At 41.2% G+C, this 21,958-nt stretch overlaps 1 protein-coding gene across 11 annotated transcripts in view; it reads left to right on the top strand.

The window, feature by feature from the left end:
• LOC117326382 overlaps positions 1-21,958 on the top strand; it is a 138,459-nt gene that overhangs the window by 91,312 nt on the left and 25,189 nt on the right. For 3 of the 11 annotated variants that reach the window (XM_033883118.1, XM_033883116.1, XM_033883120.1), the window contains 3 exons: positions 4,688-4,753; positions 8,420-8,473; positions 8,590-8,766. In XM_033883118.1, the coding sequence (XP_033739009.1) occupies positions 4,688-4,753; positions 8,420-8,473; positions 8,590-8,766 (297 nt within the window). The remainder of the gene's footprint in view (positions 1-4,687; positions 4,754-8,419; positions 8,474-8,589; positions 8,767-21,958) is intronic. The other 8 variants (XM_033883122.1, XM_033883117.1, XM_033883125.1 and 5 more) reach the window with 4 other exon arrangements.

The following is a 21,958-nucleotide window of genomic DNA, read 5'->3' as shown; positions in this document are numbered from 1 at the left end:
TAACATTATAACCGGGTTGTAGTACCGTGTAACATTATAACCGGCTTGTAGTACCGTGTAACATTATAACCGGCTTGTAGTACCGTGTAACATTATAACCGGCTTGTAGTACCGTGTAACAAAGTATTACATTATAACCGGGTTGTAGTACCGTGTAACATTATAACCGGGTTGTATTACCGTGTAACAAAGTATTACATTATAACCGGGTTGTAGTACCGTGTAACATTATGACCGGGTTGTAGTACCGTGTAACATTATAACCGGGTGGTAGTACCGTGACACAAAGTATTACATTATAACCTGGTTGTAGTACCGTACGTGTAACAAAGTATAACATTATAACCGGGTTGTATTACCGTGTAACAAAGTATAACATTATAACCGGGTTGTAGTACCGTGTAACAAAGTATTACATTATAACCGGGTTGTAGTACCGTGACACAAAGTATTACATTATAACCGGGTTGTAGTACCGTGTCACAAAGTATTACATTATAACCGGGTTGTAGTACCGTGTAACAAAGTATAACATTATAACCGGGTTGTAGTACCGTGACACAAAGTATAACATAACCGGGTTGTAGTACCGTGTAACAAAGTATAACATTATAACCGGGTTGTAGTACCGTGTAACAAAGTATAACATTATAACCGGGTTGTAGTACCGTGACACAAAGTATTACATTATAACCGGGTTGTATTACCGTGTCACAAAGTATAACATTATAACCGGGTTGTAGTACCGTGTGACAAAGTATAACATTATAACCGGGTTGTAGTACCGTGTAACATTATAACCGGGTTGTAGTACCGTGTAACATTATAACCGGCTTGTAGTACCGTGTAACATTATAACCGGCTTGTAGTACCGTGTAACATTATAACCGGCTTGTAGTACCGTGTAACAAAGTATTACATTATAACCGGGTTGTAGTACCGTGTAACATTATAACCGGGTTGTATTACCGTGTAACAAAGTATTACATTATAACCGGGTTGTAGTACCGTGTAACAAAGTATTACATTATAACCGGGTTGTAGTACCGTGACACAAATTATAACATTATAACCGGGTTGTAGTACCGTGACACAAATTATAACATTATAACCGGGTTGTAGTACCGTGTAACATTATAACCGGGTTGTAGTACCGTGTCACAAAGTATAACATTATAACCGGGTTGTATTACCGTGTAACAAAGTATTACATTATAACCGGGTTGTATTACCGTGTAACAAAGTATAACATTATAACCGGGTTGTATTACCGTGTAACAAAGTATAACATTATAACCGGGTTGTATTACCGTGTAACAAAGTATTACATTATAACCGGGTTGTAGTACCGTGTAACAAAGTATAACATTATAACCGGGTTGTAGTACCGTGTAACAAAGTATAACATTATAACCGGGTTGTAGTACCGTGTCACAAAGTATTACATTATAACCGGGTTGTAGTACCGTGACACAAAGTATTACATTATAACCGGGTTGTAGTACCGTGTCACAAAGTATTACATTATAACCGGGTTGTAGTACCGTGTAACAAAGTATAACATTATAACCGGGTTGTAGTACCGTGACACAAAGTATAACATAACCGGGTTGTAGTACCGTGTAACAAAGTATTACATTATAACCGGGTTGTAGTACCGTGTAACAAAGTATAACATTATAACCGGGTTGTAGTACCGTGACACAAAGTATTACATTATAACCGGGTTGTATTACCGTGTCACAAAGTATAACATTATAACCGGGTTGTAGTACCGTGTCACAAAGTATTACATTATAACCGGGTTGTGGTACCGTGTAACATTATAACCTGGTTGTAGTATTCCGACAGTTCTTGTTATACTGTAGTTAGCCGATGTAAACACCAGTTCGGATAGCACCACATTAGCTGTGTGGTATTGGAGGTCTCCTGTAGCGTACGTTATGCCATCAAAATAGTTGAGACTTGATCATCAAAGACTTGATGCCGTATTATTTGATGGAATAGAAGCGGTTTCGTACTTGAATATTTAAATTTTCCTACAGAAATTGATATGATAGACCACTATCTGTCTGTACACGGTGTCGGCTGCCGGCGGAACCTGCAGTACATGTATGGTCGGTATGCAAACAACAGCAGCAATATCAAACGATGAACAGAGGCTACAGCTATTACATAATCACGTGCGAGTCTTATCCATATACTATCTGCTTATTACCCAAACAACAAACAAATCGAGTCTTTTTTTATATGGAACCATCTGTAAGCTGAACATAAAGACAGACTTTCTCCTAGAAGAGCGACTGATGCCGTTGTAAGTGCTGTAGATATATATAGAAGTACTTAATTACTACATATTTCCAATGTGTATCAACCGTCACATCTAAATTGCTTTGAACACTACCGAATGTATAGCTGACGGCTCAAAACTGTATCTTAACATGCTGCAGGCTTGTCGCTGATTGGCTCTCTGTAGACGCCAGCGTACCAGGGGACCAATCGCACGGGCCGTATATGCGGGCATTAGTTCGTCTTAAGACTTTAAATTTGTTGAAATTAACTGTAAAACATGTTATTTTCCATGTGAACGACTGGTATTATGTCAGTTATTGTCACACATTGGTATTGATGTTTACAAAAGATATACATGTGTTTGTGATTACTGATGTGCAATGCCACACCATCAATACGTCAGCGTCAATACTGCCTATACTAGTTATAAATCTATTGTTCTATATTATGGGATGGAGTTAGTAATAAATATATTGTTCTATATTATGGGATGGAGTTAGTAATAAATTCATTGTTATATAGTCTGGGGTTAAGGTTAGTAATGAATTCATTGTTCTATAGTCTGGGGTTAAGGTAAGTAATGAATTCATTGTTCTATAGTCTGGGGTTAAGGTTAGTAATAAATTCATTGTTCTATAGTCTGTGGTTAAGGTTAGTAATAAATTCATTGTTTTATAGTCTGTGGTTAAGGTTAGTAATAAATTCATTGTTCTATAGTCTGTGGTTAAGGTTAGTAATAAATCATGAATTTATAAAATCTTCAAACTTCAGAAAAGGGCGGGAAATTTTTTGTTGTATATTCGAGATTTTTTTACTCAATCCAATCTGTAATCTAAACAGCTAATATTAAGGATTAGTATATATTTAGGAAACCAGTTCTGGTCTACAATATTATACAGAGGGATACTCCAAATGTTTTAATATGTTAACCTTCATTGATATCAGTTTTCGGTTAAAAGGTCATCAGTTTCATATACCCACCGCCAAACTTCATCATTGTGAACGTTCATGTGCGTACACTGTTTTAGTGAATTGATATAAAAACATATTAGTGTTTCTTCTCTTAAACAGATATATAACTTTGGGATTTTTTCTCAAACCATTAATTCTGTGATGTACCTACTTTTTATATAAGAATTGTTTTTTGTCTTTAATAACCGTGTATTTTAAGATGTTTGTGTCTTTATATAACATTGATATATGGTTCTACTGTCAAACCTGTATGTGTTGATGCAGGATCAATATTGTCAATAAGACATTTTCTATATATATAACCATCTTGGATGAATAGAAGTCAAACAAAAGACAGAGTGCTACATTGTAACCAAAGTGCTAACTTCCAAATAAAACGCTAAATTGTAACCAGAATGCTACATTGTAGCAAATTATAAACAAAACGCTTGATGTTAACCAGAACGCTATTCTAGTATTTTATCCGATCCATTCAGAAGGACAACGATGTTGTTGTTTTTAAGGTGAAATATTATTTGTTCTATTGTTCTTACATCTTAGTTTCTTAGATATAAGTCATTCTTTGCTATAAGTCATTCTTGATATAAGTCATTCTTTGCTATAAGTCATTCTTTGATATAAGTCATTCTTTGCTATCAGTTATTTGTCGTATCACGTTAATCAGATGTTCGGGGCAGATGTTCGCTGACCATTTCTCTCTATAATTGTAATGTAAAGACAATCTCAAAGCAGGTGTTCATTTGACAAATCTGACCAATCGAGAATGTCCAGTACAATTGTTTGTGTACGTGTATCTATGTACCATTAGTCGTGGGTAGAACTTCTATATGTTGTCGTGTTCAGAGTCCAGATTCGGTTACCAGTTTTTAGTCTCCCACATATTCTTGGTATCGATTAATGGCGGGAAATATCGCGTGGATATGATCTGTCACTGACGGGGAGATCCCCTCAGTGACGATATGGTTGTACGGTTCTTGTTTCGTCTGGGAATCCATTACGGGCGAATCTCCAAGGTCAAATATGTTTTTACATCACTTGCAATGTGCATGTCTTTGAGGATTGGCCGTGGATAGATAGACGGGCAAAGAAGTTAATTGGTGATTAATTCTCAGTATCTTTGATCAGGGCTTCTTAAATCTTCTGATAATCAGTGGCGTTTCAACTATTGAGATCCCCAATTGTATATGGGACTGATTAAACACACCTCGCGCAGTTGATGTATTAGCGGGAAGAGGTAAATATTTTTAAGGTTGAATGTCAGGTAAAAAGTATACAATATTTTGGTGTGTGCACGCGTTCACCTATTACACCTGTCGTAAAGACGGTGTACCTGATGGCCAGCATACTCCGTGTTTTACATAATAAACCTTGAGATTGTCGTTAATGTGTGTAAATGATGGACTGTTTTCTGTTTACCCTCCAGGTATACACAAAGTAACGCGTGTGCTTTAAAACACCGTTTCGGAGTTCGGATACATAGTGGCTTTAGGTAAGCGCTTTAGAGAGGTGCACTCATTCACATATACCTGGGCTCCAAGTTATCTTTAGTGATAAAAAATCAATTGCCTACCATCTTAATTAACAAGTGTTTTATACATTCATTTTTTTAAAGTTTATATTTGTACATATCAGACATTGGAGCCTCGGTATCGCGTAGGATTGCACCTTTTCCAGTTTCTAGAGCGTAGTCCTGTCACCTCCTTAGTTGACTCAACCAAATGTTTTGCCCCACTTCTCCATTTCACATCCTTATTATTTCTACATTTTCTTTCTAGATTAAACCAATTGTATTCCCTTCACTTTCCTACAAGTCCCACCTCAACGACTCTCTCCTAATACCACGCACTCCTACGATTCTCTCTCAATTATATATATTTCTACGACTCCCTCCTAATCCTACATTCATTTACGACTCCCTCCTAATCCTACATTCATTTACGACTCCCTCCTAATCCTACATTCATTTGCGATTCCACCCTAATCCCCTACACTCCACTGCTCCCTCTAAACACACCTTACGATTCCATCCTAACATAATCCTAAAACTCCCTCCTAATCCTACACCAATTTACGATTCTCTCCTCACTCCATACACTCCTCGGACTCCGTCCTTATCCCAAAATCTCCTACAACTCCATCCTATTCCATACAATCCTACGAACTCTCTCCTCATTTTCACACTTCTACGACTCCTCCTAATCCCACATATTTCTATGAATGCCTCTCTCCTAATCCCACATATTTCTATGAATGCCTCTCTCCTAATCCCACATATTTCTATGAATGCCTCTCTCCTAATCCCACTCACTCTCTTCGACTCCCCCCTAACCGGAAACAATCTTACGACTACCCCTTAATCCTACTCCCTCCTACTCCCATAAAGTCATATGACTCCCTCCTTATCTACACACTCCTACAACTCACCCCTAATCCTACATACTCATACAATTCCCTCCTAATCCTACACGCTCCTGCAACTCCCTCGTAATCCTACACACTCCTACAACTCCCTCCTTATCCTACAAACTCCTACAACTCCCTCTTAATCCTACACACTCCTACAACTCCCTCATAATCCTACACGCTCCTACAACTCCCTCCTAATCCTACACACTCCTACAACTCCCTCGTAATCCTACAACTCCCTCCTTATCCTACAAACTCCTACAACTCCCTCGTAATCCTACACACTCCTACAACTCCCTCATAATCCTACACACTCCTACAACTCCCTCGTAATCCTACACACTCCTACAACTCCCTCCTAATCCTACACGCTCCTACAACTCCCTCCTAATCCTACACACTCCTACAACTCCCTCCTTATCCTACAAACTCCTACAACTCCCTCTTAATCCTACACACTCCTACAACTCCCTCGTAATCCTACAACTCCCCTCCTTATCCTACAAACTCCTACAACTCCCTCTTAATCCTACACACTCCTACAACTCCCTCGTAATCCTACACACTCCTACAACTCCCTCCTAATCCTACACACTCCTACAACTCCCTCCTAATCCTACACACTCCTACAACTCCCTCCTAATCCTACACACTCCTACAACTCCCTCCTAATCCTACACGCTCCTACAACTCCCTCTAATCCTACAACTCCCTCCTAATCCTACACACTCCTACAACTCCCTCCTAATCCTACACACTCCTACAACTCCCTCCTAATCCTACACACTCCTACAACTCCCTCCTAATCCTACACACTCCTACAACTCCCTCCTAATCCTACAACTCCCTCCTAATCCTACAAACTCCTACAACTCCCTCCTAATCCTACACACTCCTACAACTCCCTCCTAATCCTACACACTCCTACAACTCCCTCCTAATCCTACAACTCCCTCCTAATCCTACAAACTCCTACAACTCCCTCCTAATCCTACACACTCCTACAACTCCCTCCTAATCCTACACGCTCCTACAACTCCCTCCTAATCCTACAAACTCCTACAACTCCCTCCTAATCCTACAAACTCCTACAACTCCCTCCTAATCCTACAAACTCCTACAACTCCCTCCTAATCCTACACGCTCCTACAACTCCCTCCTAATCCTACAACTCCCTCCTAATCCTACACGCTCCTACAACTCCCTCCTAATCCTACACGCTCCTTAAAACAACTCCTACTAAAATCCCTACAAATCCTACAACGCTCCTACAACGCCCCTCCTAATCCTTACAACCCTCCTACAACTCCTCCTAATCTACAAACTCCACATACAACTCCCTCATATCCTACACGCTCCTACACTCCCTTCTAATCATACACGCTACTTACAACTCCTCCTAATCCTACAACTCCGCCTAATCCTAACAAACTCCTACAACTCCCTCCCTCCTAATCCTACACGCTCCTACAACTCCCTCCTAATCCTACAAAACTCATGACAACTCCCCTCCTAATCCTACACAACTCTCCCTCCTAATCCTACCACTCCTACAACTTCCTCCTTAAATCCTACACCACACTCCTACAACGCCTCCTAAGCCTAAACACTCCTTACAACTCCCGCCTATCTACAACGCTACATACAACTCCCTCCTAATCCTACACACTCCTACAACTTCTTCCTAATCCTACACACTCTTACGACTCCCTCCTAATCCTACACACTCCTACAACTCACCCCTAATCCTACACACTCCTACAACTCCCTCCTAATCCTACAAACTCCTACAACTCCCTCCTAATCCTACAACTCCCTCCTAATCCTACACGCTCCTACAACTCCCTCCTAATCCTACAAACTCCTACAACTCCTCCTAATCCTACACACTCCTACAACTCCCTCCTAATCCTACACGCTCCTACAACTCCCTCCTAATCCTACAAACTCCTACAACTCCCTCCTAATCCTACACGCTCCTACAACTCCCTCCTAATCCTACACGCTCCTACAACTCCCTCCTAATCCTACACGCTCCTACAACTCCCTCCTAATCCTACAAACTCCTACAACTCCCTCATAATCCTACACGCTCCTACAACTCCCTCCTAATCCTACACGCTCCTACAACGCCCTCCTAATCCTACAACTCCCCTAATCCTACAAACTCCTACAACTCCCTCCTAATCCTACACGCTCCTACAACTCCCTCCTAATCCTACACACTCCTACAACTCCTTCCTAATCCTACACACTCCTACAACTCCCTCCTAATCCTACAAACTCCTACAACTCCCTCCTAATCCTACAACTCCCTCCTAATCCTACAACTCCCTCCTAATCCTACACAATCCTACAACTCCCTCCTTATCCTACACAATCCTACAACTCCCTCCTAATCCTACAACTCACTCCTTATCCTACACACTCTAGGTATCCAGTCGTTGTTGTACGTAAATTGATGTTGTTACGTGGATTTGGGGTTGTGGAGTTTCAAGCATGCGTGGATATATTGTTGTGACGAGACCTTTTCATGACACATTTCTTGTCCCGATCCTGTCTGGGCGTTTGGTTCTATTATCGGGAGTATCTCACACGTATCCCGATGATGTCCCAATCGGTTGATGTTATTTTGTTGTGCGCGATTATTTATCACCATCAAGCGATATTTCTAATGTATATAATTATTAAAATAACTTATAATTTGTTTTCATTCTTGCTAAATAGCTTGTCACTATATTTCGTTCAGGAGATCACCAGAGCTGTCTGTGACCGACAGTAACTTAGAGGCCCCGTACATGATGTAAGCTGAATGGTGTTTTTGGAGAGAAGTTTTAAGTTTTCCGTGTTTGTATTTCACTATCCTGACGTTTGTCTTGCCTTCATCCATTCTTACCTTTGCCTTGCATTTATTATCAGCGACAGATCGTCACCAAAGACGAAGGCTGACAAAGCGAGTTTCTGTGATAACGAAATCTCGAGCCATCCGAACGAGATCTCGGGCCGCCAACGGCAGCCCAGCCCCACCACGTATTCCGAGGTGATAATCTTAGACAGCATACCCTCGGGACCCTGGCCAATCAAACGATCAGCTAGGTAAGGCACGTGGCTGCCGTCTTTTTATTGTCCATGTAGATAGTATTTAGACGCATGTGTGACCTTTTGTTGTGCCGTTATGGTACCTTAATATCCTCTCACATTTTATCGCTAGTGCATGTGGTTTATTTTCTGTCACTGTATGACATTTTAATTTAGGTATGAAATTCTCTAAATAATTCGACAGAAGTTTTCACATACACTTAGCGATAACATAAAATCATGGCTGAAGGGAGGTAACTCGGGGATTGTTACTTCAGGAAATTATCAGAAATAATAAAAAGTCCAACTTTTGGCTAGGTGTACTGCCCCCAAAAAAAAAAACCCAAAAAACTCGATGAAGCAAACATGTCCCTTTACAACCGCGTGAACACATAATGTCAGGCCCTTTCATCAGAATTCGGACCTGAATGCAGGAGTATACTACTAAATCACTTACATTAAGTGTTTTGTATTTTTTTCGCTTATGTATTTTGTCATTTTCATTTGGTTGTATTTTTGTGTGCTTTTTTTCTCTTTCTTTCGCTCTCTCTTTTATTTCTTTATTGTGATTTTTCCGTCTGTTATTTTGGGGGAAGGGGTTGGTAACATTCTTTGGATTTCGATCGTCAATATATATATTGATAAGCAGCTAATACAAACACATTTTTCTTTATTGTCCAGCTTTTGGCTTTGTTAATCAATGATTGAACTTACAGAACTGACCTTTGTATAATACATTTTAACTGTCCTGGTGTTTTACTGACCTGTTGGAAAGTACGATATAATCAGTATCTGGTTTTAATACAAAATAACAAGCCAAACTCAGCTTGGATATTAATTGGATAATTTCAGTTGAATGTTCTCAGTGTTTGATAATTTGAAAAAAAAAATGTAATTTACCAGTAAATATAACAAAGGCAACAAAAACTGAAATTTGATTTCAAGAAGTCTTTAATTCTTGCTGGCTAATCATGTCGGACTGTATTAAATACGTAATAATATATCAACTCTAGATTAGGTAGGTTTATCTGAGAACAATAGATAATCTGAGGACAATAGATATATCAACTCTAGATTAGGCAGATTTATCTGAGGACAATAGATATATCAATTCTAGATTAATTAGATTTATCTGAGGACAATAGATATATCAACTCTAGATTAATTAGATTTATCTGATGACAATAAATATATCAACTCTAGATTTATCTGAGGACAATAGATATATCAACTCTAGATTAGGTAGATTTATCTGAGGACAATAGATATATCAACTCTAGATTAATAAGATTTATCTGAGGACAATAGATATATCAACTCTAGATTATTTAGATTTATCTGAGGACAATAGATATATCAACTCTAGATTAATTAGATTTATCTGAGGACAATAGATTTATCAACTCTAGATTAGGTAGATTTATCTGAGGACAATAGATATATCAACTCTAGATTAGGTAGATTTATCTGAGGACAATAAATTTATCAACTCTACCTTAATTAGATTTATGTGAGGACAATAGATTTATCAACTCTAGATTAGGTAGGTTTATCTGAGAACAATAGATATATCAACTCTAGCTTAATTAGATTTATCTGAGGACAATAGATATATCAACTCTAGCTTAATTAGATTTATCTGAGGACAATAAATATATCAACTCTAGATTTATCTGAGGACAATAGATTTATCAACTCTAGATTAGGTAGGTTTATCTGAGGACAATAGATATATCAACTCTAGATTAGGTAGATTTATCTGAGGACAATAAATTCATCAACTCTAGCTTAATTAGATTTATCTGAGGACAATAGATTTATCAACTCTAGATTAGGTAGGTTTATCTGAGAACAATAGATATATCAACTCTAGCTTAATTAGATTTATCTGAGGACAATAGATATATCAACTCTAGCTTAATTAGATTTATCTGATGACAATAAATATATCAACTCTAGATTTATCTGAGGACAATAGATTTATCAACTCTAGATTAGGTAGGTTTATCTGAGGACAATAGACATATCAACTCTAGATTAATTAGATTTATCTGAGGACAATATATTTATCAACTCTAGATTAGGTAGATTTATCTGAGGACAATAGATTTATCAACTCTAGATTAGGTAGATTTATCTGAGGACAATAAATATATCAACCCTAGATTTATCTGAGGACAATATATTTATCAACTCTAGCTTTATTAGATTTATCTGAGGACAATAGATATATCAACTCTAGATTAGATAGATTTTTCTGAGGACAATAGATATATCAACTCTAGATTAGGTAGATTTATCTGAGGACAATATATATATCAATTCTAGATTAATTAGATTTATCTGAGGACAATAGATATATCAACTCTAGATTAATTAGATTTATCTGAGGACAATAGATATATCAACTCTAGATTAGGTAGATTTATCTGAGGACAATAGATATATCAACTCTAGATTAGGTAGATTTTTCTGAGGACAATAGATATATCAACTCTAGAGTAGGTAGATTTATCTGAGGACAATAGATATATCAACTCTAAATTAGGTAGATTTATCTGAGGACAATAGATATATCAACTCTAGATTAGGTAGATTTATCTGAGGACAATAGATATATCAACTCTAGATTAGGTAGATTTATCTGAGGACAATAGATATATCAACTCTAGATTAGGTAGATTTATCTGAGGACAATAGATATATCAACTCTAGATTAATTAGATTTATCTGAGGACAATAGATATATCAACTCTAGATTAATTAGATTTATCTGAGGACAATAGATTTATCAACTCTAGATTAGGTAGGTTTATCTGAGGACAATAGATATATCAACTCTAGATTAGGTAGATTTATCTGAGGACAATAGATATATCAACTCTAGATTAGGTAGATTTATCTGAGGACAATAGATATATCAACTCTAGATTAGGTAGATTTATCTGAGGACAATAGATATATCAACTCTAGATTAATTAGATTTATCTGAGGACAATAGATATATCAACTCTAGATTAATTAGATTTATCTGAGGACAATAGATATATCAACTCTAGATTAATTAGATTTATATCAGGACCAACAAAAATCAACATTGTGCCAAGTTCTATAATAATTGGAAGCATGTCTGAAGGGTTGTATTTTGAACAATAGATAATAGATGTTTAATTTGGAAGTCTTGAAATACATCTCTGGTCCTTTCTATCCAAGGGAGGTAAATCTAACAGCCTCGACCACATGCCTCTATGACGTATGTGATACTGACAATCTCCCCTTACTTTGATGTTGACCTATAACTGGACTAGATTTTTCCACATATATATTCAAACAATATTACGAGTTTTCAGCTATAATACAACTACGTTATACAGGAGTTTCCTACTGATGACGGGTTCTGAGGGATAATAGTTTTACATGTATGTACATTTGTATACTAGTTCTAAGAGATAATAGTTTTACATGTACATTATATGTATGTGCAATTACTGTTATTTTGAGAGATAACATATTTACGTAACGTGTAATTACTGTAGTTCTGAGAGATTATACTTTTACGTGTATGAATAATTAGTTCAGAGAGATTATACTTTTACGTGTATGTATAATTAGTTCTGAGAGATTATACTTTTACGTGTATGTATAATTAGTTCTGAGAGATTATACTTTTACGTGTATGTATAATTAGTTCTGAGAGATTATACTTTTACGTGTATGTATAATTAGTTCTGAGAGATAATATTTACAGATACGTGTAATTTCTCTAACTCGTAATTATCTGTTTGAGGAATTCGGCATGATTGAAACGTTTCCTGCTAAGTCGCAATTTTCGAATTCAACATGAGTATGAGGAATTAACCGAGTTGTCAGTGCCACGTGGTGCGCTCGTGCACAAGGCGGCGTTAAGGACACTGCATGTAGCACATCATTGGATTTTTAAGTGGAGTTCCTAGACATATGAGTATATTCCCCCCAATATGTTCCATTTGCAATCAACTGCAGTCAGCCAAACCGAAATCAAATCAATTCTATAGATAGGCTCTCCGACGTCAGAGTCGGTTAAACTGACAAGTATATATACCTACACATACTGTTCCATCGACCTGAAGACCACGTGGTATTTACGGCGGGAGATGATGCTGTAATGCTATACACGATTTCTGATTGAAACTCGGTTGCGGACCAGTGGATTAGCCATCTTGGTCTTTATGAGATTACAGGCAAACAAGATGTGCCTCACCTTGGTCTCTCGACTTCAGAATTAGGGAATTATAGTCGCCTCGTTTGGTGTTATCCAACCATGCAACCCCTCCTTACATGTAAATACTCATAACCTTGTGTGCTATGGAAACATATTTGGAAGATATACAATAAACTTCGGTTAGAAAAAAACATAAAACTATGCTAGTCATTGACAACAAAGAAATCATCGACATGTCGTCCAATTTGTCATTATAGATAAAATCAGGCAGTTACATATTGTACGGTTAACTTCAAACTGTAGATTGGCCGACATTTCATTACAATCCACTCGAAGGCAATATATACTTGATTTAATATTTAAACTGGTCTTAAACAAACACGTCATAGTTTTACCCGTATCCCGTCACCACACACGACATTGTAGTTTTACCCCGTATCCCGTCACCACACACGACATTGTAGTTTTACCCGTCACCACACACGACATTGTAGTTTTACCCGTCATCACACAACCGACAATTTTAGTTTTAACCCCGTATCTCGTCACCACACACGACATTGTATTGTTTTACACCCCGTATCCCGTCACCACATCACGACATTGTAGTTTTAAACCCGTCACCACACACGACATTGTTAGTTTTTATACCCGTATGCCCGTCACAACAACACGACATTGGTAGTTTTATAACCCGTCAGCCACACACGACATTGTAGTTTTATAAACCCGTCATCAACACACGCGACCATTGTAGTTTTACCCCCGTATCCCGTCAACCCACACACCGTACATTGTAGTTGTACCCGTAGCCCGTCACCCACACACGACACCTGTAGTTTACCCGTCACCACAAAACACACGACATTGTAAGTTTTTAACCCCGGATCCGTCACCCAAACACGACATTTTAGTTTTACCCCGTATCTCGTCACCACACACGACATTGTAGTTTTACCCCGTATCCCGTCACCACACACGACATTGTAGTTTTACCCGTCACCACACACGACATCGTAGTTTTACCCGTATCCCGTCACCACACACGACATTGTAGTTTTACCCGTCACTACACACGACATTGTAGTTTTACCCGTCACCACACACGACATTGTAGATTTACCCGTCACCACACACGACATTGTAGTTTTACCCCGTATCCCGTCACCACACACGACATTGTAGTTTTACCCCGTATCCCGTCACCACACACGACATTGTAGTTTTACCCGTATCCCGTCACCACACACGACATTGTAGTTTTACCCGTATCCCGTCACCACACACGACATTGTAGTTTTACCCGTATCCCGTCACCACACACGACATTGTAGTTTTACCCGTCACCACACACGACATTGTAGTTTTACCCGTCACCACACACGACATTGTAGTTTTACCCGTATCCCGTCACCAAACACGACATTGTAGTTTTACCCGTATCCCGTCACCACACACGACATTGTAGATTTACCCGTCACCACACACGACATTGTAGTTTTACCCGTCACCACACACGACATTGTAGTTTTACCCCGTATCCCGTCACCACACACGACATTGTAGTTTTACCCCGTATCTCGTCACCACACACGACATTGTAGTTTTACCCGTCACCACACACGACATTGTAGTTTTACCCGTATCTCGTCACCACACACGACATTGTAGTTTTACCCCGTATCCCGTCACCACACACGACATTGTAGTTTTACCCGTATCCCGTCACCACACACGACATTGTAGTTTTACCCGTATCCCGTCACCACACACGACATTGTAGATTTACCCGTCACCACACACGACATTGTAGATTTACCCCGTCACCACACACGACATTGTAGTTTTACCCGTCACCACACACGACATTGTAGTTTTACCCGTATCCCGTCACCACACACGACATTGTAGTTTTACCCGTCACCACACACGACATTGTAGTTTTACCCGTCACCACACACGACATTGTAGTTTTACCCGTCACCACACACGACATTGTAGTTTTACCCCGTATCCCGTCACCACACACGACATTGTAGTTTTACCCGTATCCCGTCACCACACACGACATTGTAGTTTTACCCCGTATCCCGTCACCACACACGACATTGTAGTTTTACCCCGTATCCCGTCACCACACACGACATTGTAGTTTTACCCCGTATCTCGTCACCACACACGACATTGTAGTGTTACCCGTATCCCGTCACCACACACGACATTGTAGTTTTATCCGTCACCACCCACGACATTGTAGATTTACCCGTCACCACACACGACATTGTAGTTTTACCCGTATCCCGTCACCACACACGACATTGTAGTTTTACCCGTCACCACACACGACATTGTAGTTTTACCCGTCACCACACACGACATTGTAGTTTTACCCGTCACCACACACGACATTATAGTTTTACCTCGTATCTCGTCACCACATACGACATTGTAGTTTTACCCGTATCCCGTCACCACACACGACATTGTAGTTTTACCCGTCACCACACACGACATTGTAGTTTTACCCGTCACCACACATGACATTGTAGTTTTACCCGTATCCCGTCATCACACACGACATTGTAGTTTTACCCGTATCCCGTCACCACACACGACATTGTAGGTTTACCCGTCACCACACACGACATTGTAGTTTTACCCGTCACCACACACGACATTTTAGTTTTACCCGTCACCACACACGACATTGTAGTTTTACCCGTCACCACACACGACATTGTAGTTTTACCCGTCACCACACACGACATTGTAGTTTTACCCGTCACCACACACGACATTGTAGTTTTACCCGTCACCACACACGACATTGTAGTTTTACCCCGTATCCCGTCACCACACACGACATTGTAGTTTTACCCCGTATCCCGTCACCACACCACACATTGTAGTTTTACCCGTATCCCGTCACCACACACGACATTGCAGTTTACCCCGTCACCACACACGACATTGTAGATTTACCCGTACCCCACACACACATTGTAGTTTTTACCCGTTTACCACACACGACATTGTAGTTTTACCCCCCGTATTTTCCCGTCACCACACACGACATTGTAGTTTTACCCGTATCCCGTCACCACACACGACATTGTAGTTTTAATAATCCGTCACCACACCCACGACATTGTAGATTTTACACCCGTCACCACACACGACAATTGTAGTTTTACCCGTTATTACCCGTCACCACACACGACATTGTAGTTTTTAATCCCGTCACCACACACGACATTGTAGTTTTACCCCCTCACCACACACGACATTGTAGTTTTACCCGTCACCACACACGACATTGCAGATTTACCCGTCACCACACACGACATTATAGTTTTACCTCGTATCTCGTCACCACATACGGACATTGTAGTTTTACCCGTATCCGTCACCACACACGACATTGTAGTTTTACCCGTCACCACACACGACATTGTAGTTTTACCCGTCACCACACATGACATTGTAGTTTTACCCGTATCCCGTCATCACACACGACATTGTAGTTTTACCCGTATCCCGTCACCACACACGGACATTGTAGGTTTACCCCCCTCACCACACACGACATTGTAGTTTTACCCGTCACCACACACGACATTGTAGTTTTACCCGTCACCACACACGACATTGTAGTTTTTCCCCGTCACCACACACGACATTGTAGTTTTACCCGTCACCACACACGACATTGTAGTTTTACCCGTCACCACACACGACATTGTAGTTTACCCGTCACCACACACGGACATTGTAGTTTTACCCCGTATCCCGTCACCACACACGACATTGTAGTTTTACTCGTATCCCTCACCACACACGACATTGTAGTTTTACCCGTATCCCGTCACCACACACGACATTACAGATTTACCCGTCACCACACACGACATTGTAGATTTACCCGTCACCACACACGACATTGTAGTTTTACCCGTCACCACACACGACATTGTAGTTTTACCCGTGTCCCCGTCACCACACACGACATTGTAGCTTTTACCCGTCACCACACACGACATTGTAGTTTTACCCCGTATCCCGTCACCACACACGACATTGTAGTTTTACCCGTATCCCGTCACCACACACGACATTGTAGTTTTACCCGTATCCCGTCACCACACACGACATTGTAGTTTTACCCGTCACCACACACGACATTGTAGTTTTACCCGTCACCACACACGACATTGTAGTTTTACCCGTCACCACACACGACATTGTAGTTTACCCGTCACCACACACGACATTGTAGTTTTACCCGTCACCACACACGACATTGTAGTTTTACCCGTATCCCGTCACACACAGACATTGTAGTTTTACCCGTATCCCTCACACACACGACATTGTAGTTTTTACCCGTATCCGTCACCACACACGACATTGCAGATTTACCCGTCACCACACACGACATTGTAGATTTACCCGTCACCACACACGACATTGTAGTTTTACCCGTCACCACACACGACATTGTAGTTTTATCCGTCACCACCCACGACATTGTAGATTTACCCGTCACCACACACGACATTGTAGTTTTACCCCGTATCCCGTCCACCACACACGACATTGTAGTTTTACCCGTATCCCGTCACCACACACGACATTGTAGTTTTACCCCGTATCCGTAACCACACACGACATTGTAGTTTACCCCGTCACCACACACGACATTGTAGTTTTTACCCGTCTCCCGTCACCACACACGATATTGTAGTTTTACCCGTATCCCGTCACCACACACGACATTGTAGTTTTACCCGTATCCCGTCACCACACACGACATTGTAGTTTTACCCGTATCCCGTCACCACACACGACATTGTAGTTTTACCCGTATCCCCTCACCACACACGACATTGTAGATTTACCCGTCACCACACACGACATTGTAGTTTTACCCGTCACCACACACGACATTGTAGTTTTACCCGTCACCACACACGACATTGTAGTTTTACCCCGTATCCCGTCACCACACACGACATTGTAGTTTTACCCGTCACCACACACGACATTGTAGTTTTACCCGTATCCCGTCACCAAACACGACATTGTAGTTTTACCCGTCACCACACACGACATTGTAGTTTTACCCGTCACCACACACGACATTGTATTTTTTCCCGTCATCACACACGACATTGTAGTTTTACCCCGTATCCCGTCACCACACACGACATTGTAGTTTTACCTGTCACCACACACGACATTGTAGTTTTACCCGTCACCACACACGACATTGTAGTTTACCGTTACCACACACGACATTGTAGTTTTACCCCGTATCCCGTCACCACACACGACATTGTAGTGTTACCCGTATCCCGTCACCACACACGACATTGTAGTTTTATCCGTCACCACCCACGACATTGTAGATTTTACCCGTCACACACACGAATTGTAGTTTACCCGTATCCCGTCACCACACACGACATTGTAGTTTTTACCCGTCACCACACACGACATTGTAGTTTTACCCGTCACCACACACGACATTGTAGTTTTACCCGTCACCACACACGACATGTAGTTTTACCCGTCACCACACACGACATTATAGTTTTACCTCGTATCTCGTCACCACATCCGACATTGTAGCTTTACCCCGTATCCCGTCACCACACACGACATTGTAGTTTTACCCGTCACCACACACGACATTGTAGTTTACCAGTCACCACACATGACATTGTAGTTTTACCCGTATCCCGTCATCACACACGACATTGTAGTTTTACCCGTATCCCGTCACCACACACGACATTGTAGGTTTACCCGTCACCACACACGACATTGTAGTTTTACCCGTCACCACACACGACATTGTAGTTTTACCCGTCACCACACACGACATTGTAGTTTTACCCGTCACCACACACGACATTGTAGTTTTACCCGTCACCACACACGACATTGTAGTTTTACCCGTCACCACACACGACATTGTAGTTTTACCCCGTATCCCGTCACCACACACGACATTGTAGTTTTACTCGTATCCCCTCACCACACACGACATTGTAGTTTTACCCGTATCCCGTCACCACACACGACATTGCAGATTTACCCGTCACCACACACGACATTGTAGATTTACCCGTCACCACACACGACATTGTAGTTTTACCCGTCACCACACACGACATTGTAGTTTTACCCGTGTCCCGTCACCACACACGACATTGTAGATTTACCCGTCACCACACACGACATTGTAGTTTTACCCCGTATCCCGTCACCACACACGACATTGTAGTTTTACCCGTATCCCGTCACCACACACGACATTGTAGTTTTACCCGTATCCCGTCACCACACACGACATTGTAGTTTTACCCGTCACCACACACGACATTGTAGTTTTACCCGTATCCCGTCACCACACACGATATTGTAGTTTTACCCGTATCCCGTCACCACACACGACATTGTAGTTTTACCCGTATCCCGTCACCACACACGACATTGTAGTTTTACCCGTATCCCGTCACCACACACGACATTGTAGTTTTACCCGTATCCCGTCACCACACACGACATTGTAGATTTACCCGTCACCACACACGACATTGTAGTTTTACCCGTCACCACACACGACATTGTAGTTTTACCCGTCACCACACACGACATTGTAGTTTTACCCCGTATCCCGTCACCAAACACGACATTGTAGTTTTACCCGTCACCACACACGACATTGTAGTTTTACCCGTCACCACACACGACATTGTATTTTTTCCCGTCATCACACACGACATTGTAGTTTTACCCCGTATCCCGTCACCACACACCGACATTGTAGTTTTACCTGTCACCACACACGACATTGTAGTTTTACCGTCACCACACACGACATTGTAGTTTACCCGTTACCAACACAAGACATTGTAGTTTTACCCCGTATCCCGTCACCACACACGACATTGTAGTTTACCCCGTATCCCGTCACCACACACGACATTGTAGTTTTACCCCGTATCCCGTCACCACACACGACATTGTAGTTTTACCCGTCACCACACACGACATTGTAGTTTTACCCGTCACCACACACGACATTGTAGTTTTACCCGTCACCACACACGACATTGTAGTTTTACCCGTCACCACACACGACATTGTAGTTTTACCCCGTATCCCGTCACCACACACGACATTGTAGTTTACCCGTCACCACACACGACATTGTAGTTTTACCCGTATCTCGTCACCACACACGACATTGTAGTTTTACCCCGTATCCCGTCACCACACACGACATTGTAGTTTTACCCGTATCCCGTCACCACACACGACATTGTAGTTTTACCCCGTATCCCGTCAACACACGCGACATTGTAGTTTTACCCGTCACCACACACGACATTGTAGTTTTACCCGTATCCCGTCACCACACACGACATTGTAGTTTTACCCCGTATCCCGTCACCACACACGACATTGTAGTTTTACCCCGTATCCCGTCACCACACACGACATTGTAGTTTTACCCGTCACCACACACGACATTGTAGTTTTACCCGTCACCACACACGACATTGTAGTTTTACCCCGTATCCCGTCACCACACACGACATTGTAGTTTTACCCGTCACCACACACGACATTGTAGATAACGTTCTTGTAATATTTGAAAACTTGCACCTTTACTTGTTCAAAAGTTGTTCTTCTTTTTTAATACAATAAGAATTGTAGTATGAAGTGCGGCGTTTTTTGTTTTTTGTTTTTGTTTTTTGTTTTTGTTCGATCCTATTCTTGACAGTAATATGAACCAGTATTATTTGATAACTGTAAAGAGCACGGTGACCCGAGTACTCCTGTGAGTCATAACCAATGTCTTTTGTCGGCACGTGCATTTTTCGTCATGATTGTTGTATTGATTTCATTAATATAAAATGTATGTCCAATATTCGTTGATTGTAATACATCTGTTTGATATTTCAAGGATCTTGATTTCGTTTTCCGACAATCACTCCATTGTGACCACAAACGCCTGTTACGAGTAACTGTGGTTCATGTTCGATAAGTTTGCCGGTGACATTAGTGTGTTGGTGATTCAACAAGCGATAGTGATCGTCGATATCAATGTCCTCATCCAGGGGTGACATAACGACACCCCCCCCCCCCCCCCCCCTCCCAGCGACGTCCCCCGGGAGACATAGCGACATTCCCCCGGGCAGACATAACGACGTCCCCCCTGGGCAGACAGTGGCCTTCTCATCAGTAACACACAGGCGCACATACTTGTTGTATGACTCAAGTAAAATTGTTTTGTAATGTTTCATAACATTTCTCCGATTATCTTAAAATCGGAAGGTCGAGAGAAAGGAAGCCTTCCAATTGTGTTGTCTGTTGATGAGTGGAATATACAGTATATATACGAACAGTCGAGGGTGGATTTCCCAGTTTTTGTCATTAATTACTAATGACGGTACAGCTCACACGTAACCGCCGATCGATAGTTCCATTGACTGCAATGAACATACCACGGGCTGCTGACATCCTGGTCGTCAATGCATGTCGACTCGCGGAGGGGTACGGGAGCTGGTTTACATTCTCTATAGACACCGCCTCTTATCAATTAGTTCGGCATTCCGGAAGACCATTCGGATACCTCTTGCACTATGCTCAAGCAAGTAATGGCGCGAATCATGTGACCTGGGGTATCTCTCATTCGACTTCCCGCCTCCAGATGTGTGACTTTGAATTCATTATCTGTGCTTAGAGTTACGTGTGTGATAAGTGAGGATTCATACCGGCCTGGTGTTTATCTCGACGTACGAACGGGGGTCAGTGTTCCACGTGACGGAGGATAGCTCAAGTGAGAAATTCAATTGTGGCGGGATTGGTCCACTCAGCCTCTGGACCAACTGTTACATGTATTAGTGTGTTGCTGGGATTACCAGGCGTAGTGAAGGGAGAGAAAATCCCGCTATCGGGGGACTGCAGTGTTTCACCGAGCATATCAATGTGTTG

This window comes from Pecten maximus, chromosome 4 (genome assembly GCF_902652985.1).
Source record: "Pecten maximus chromosome 4, xPecMax1.1, whole genome shotgun sequence".
Taxonomy (NCBI): domain Eukaryota; kingdom Metazoa; phylum Mollusca; class Bivalvia; order Pectinida; family Pectinidae; genus Pecten; species Pecten maximus.
Note: the sequence above shows the minus strand (reverse complement) of the source record. Positions and strands in the feature narration are given on the sequence as shown.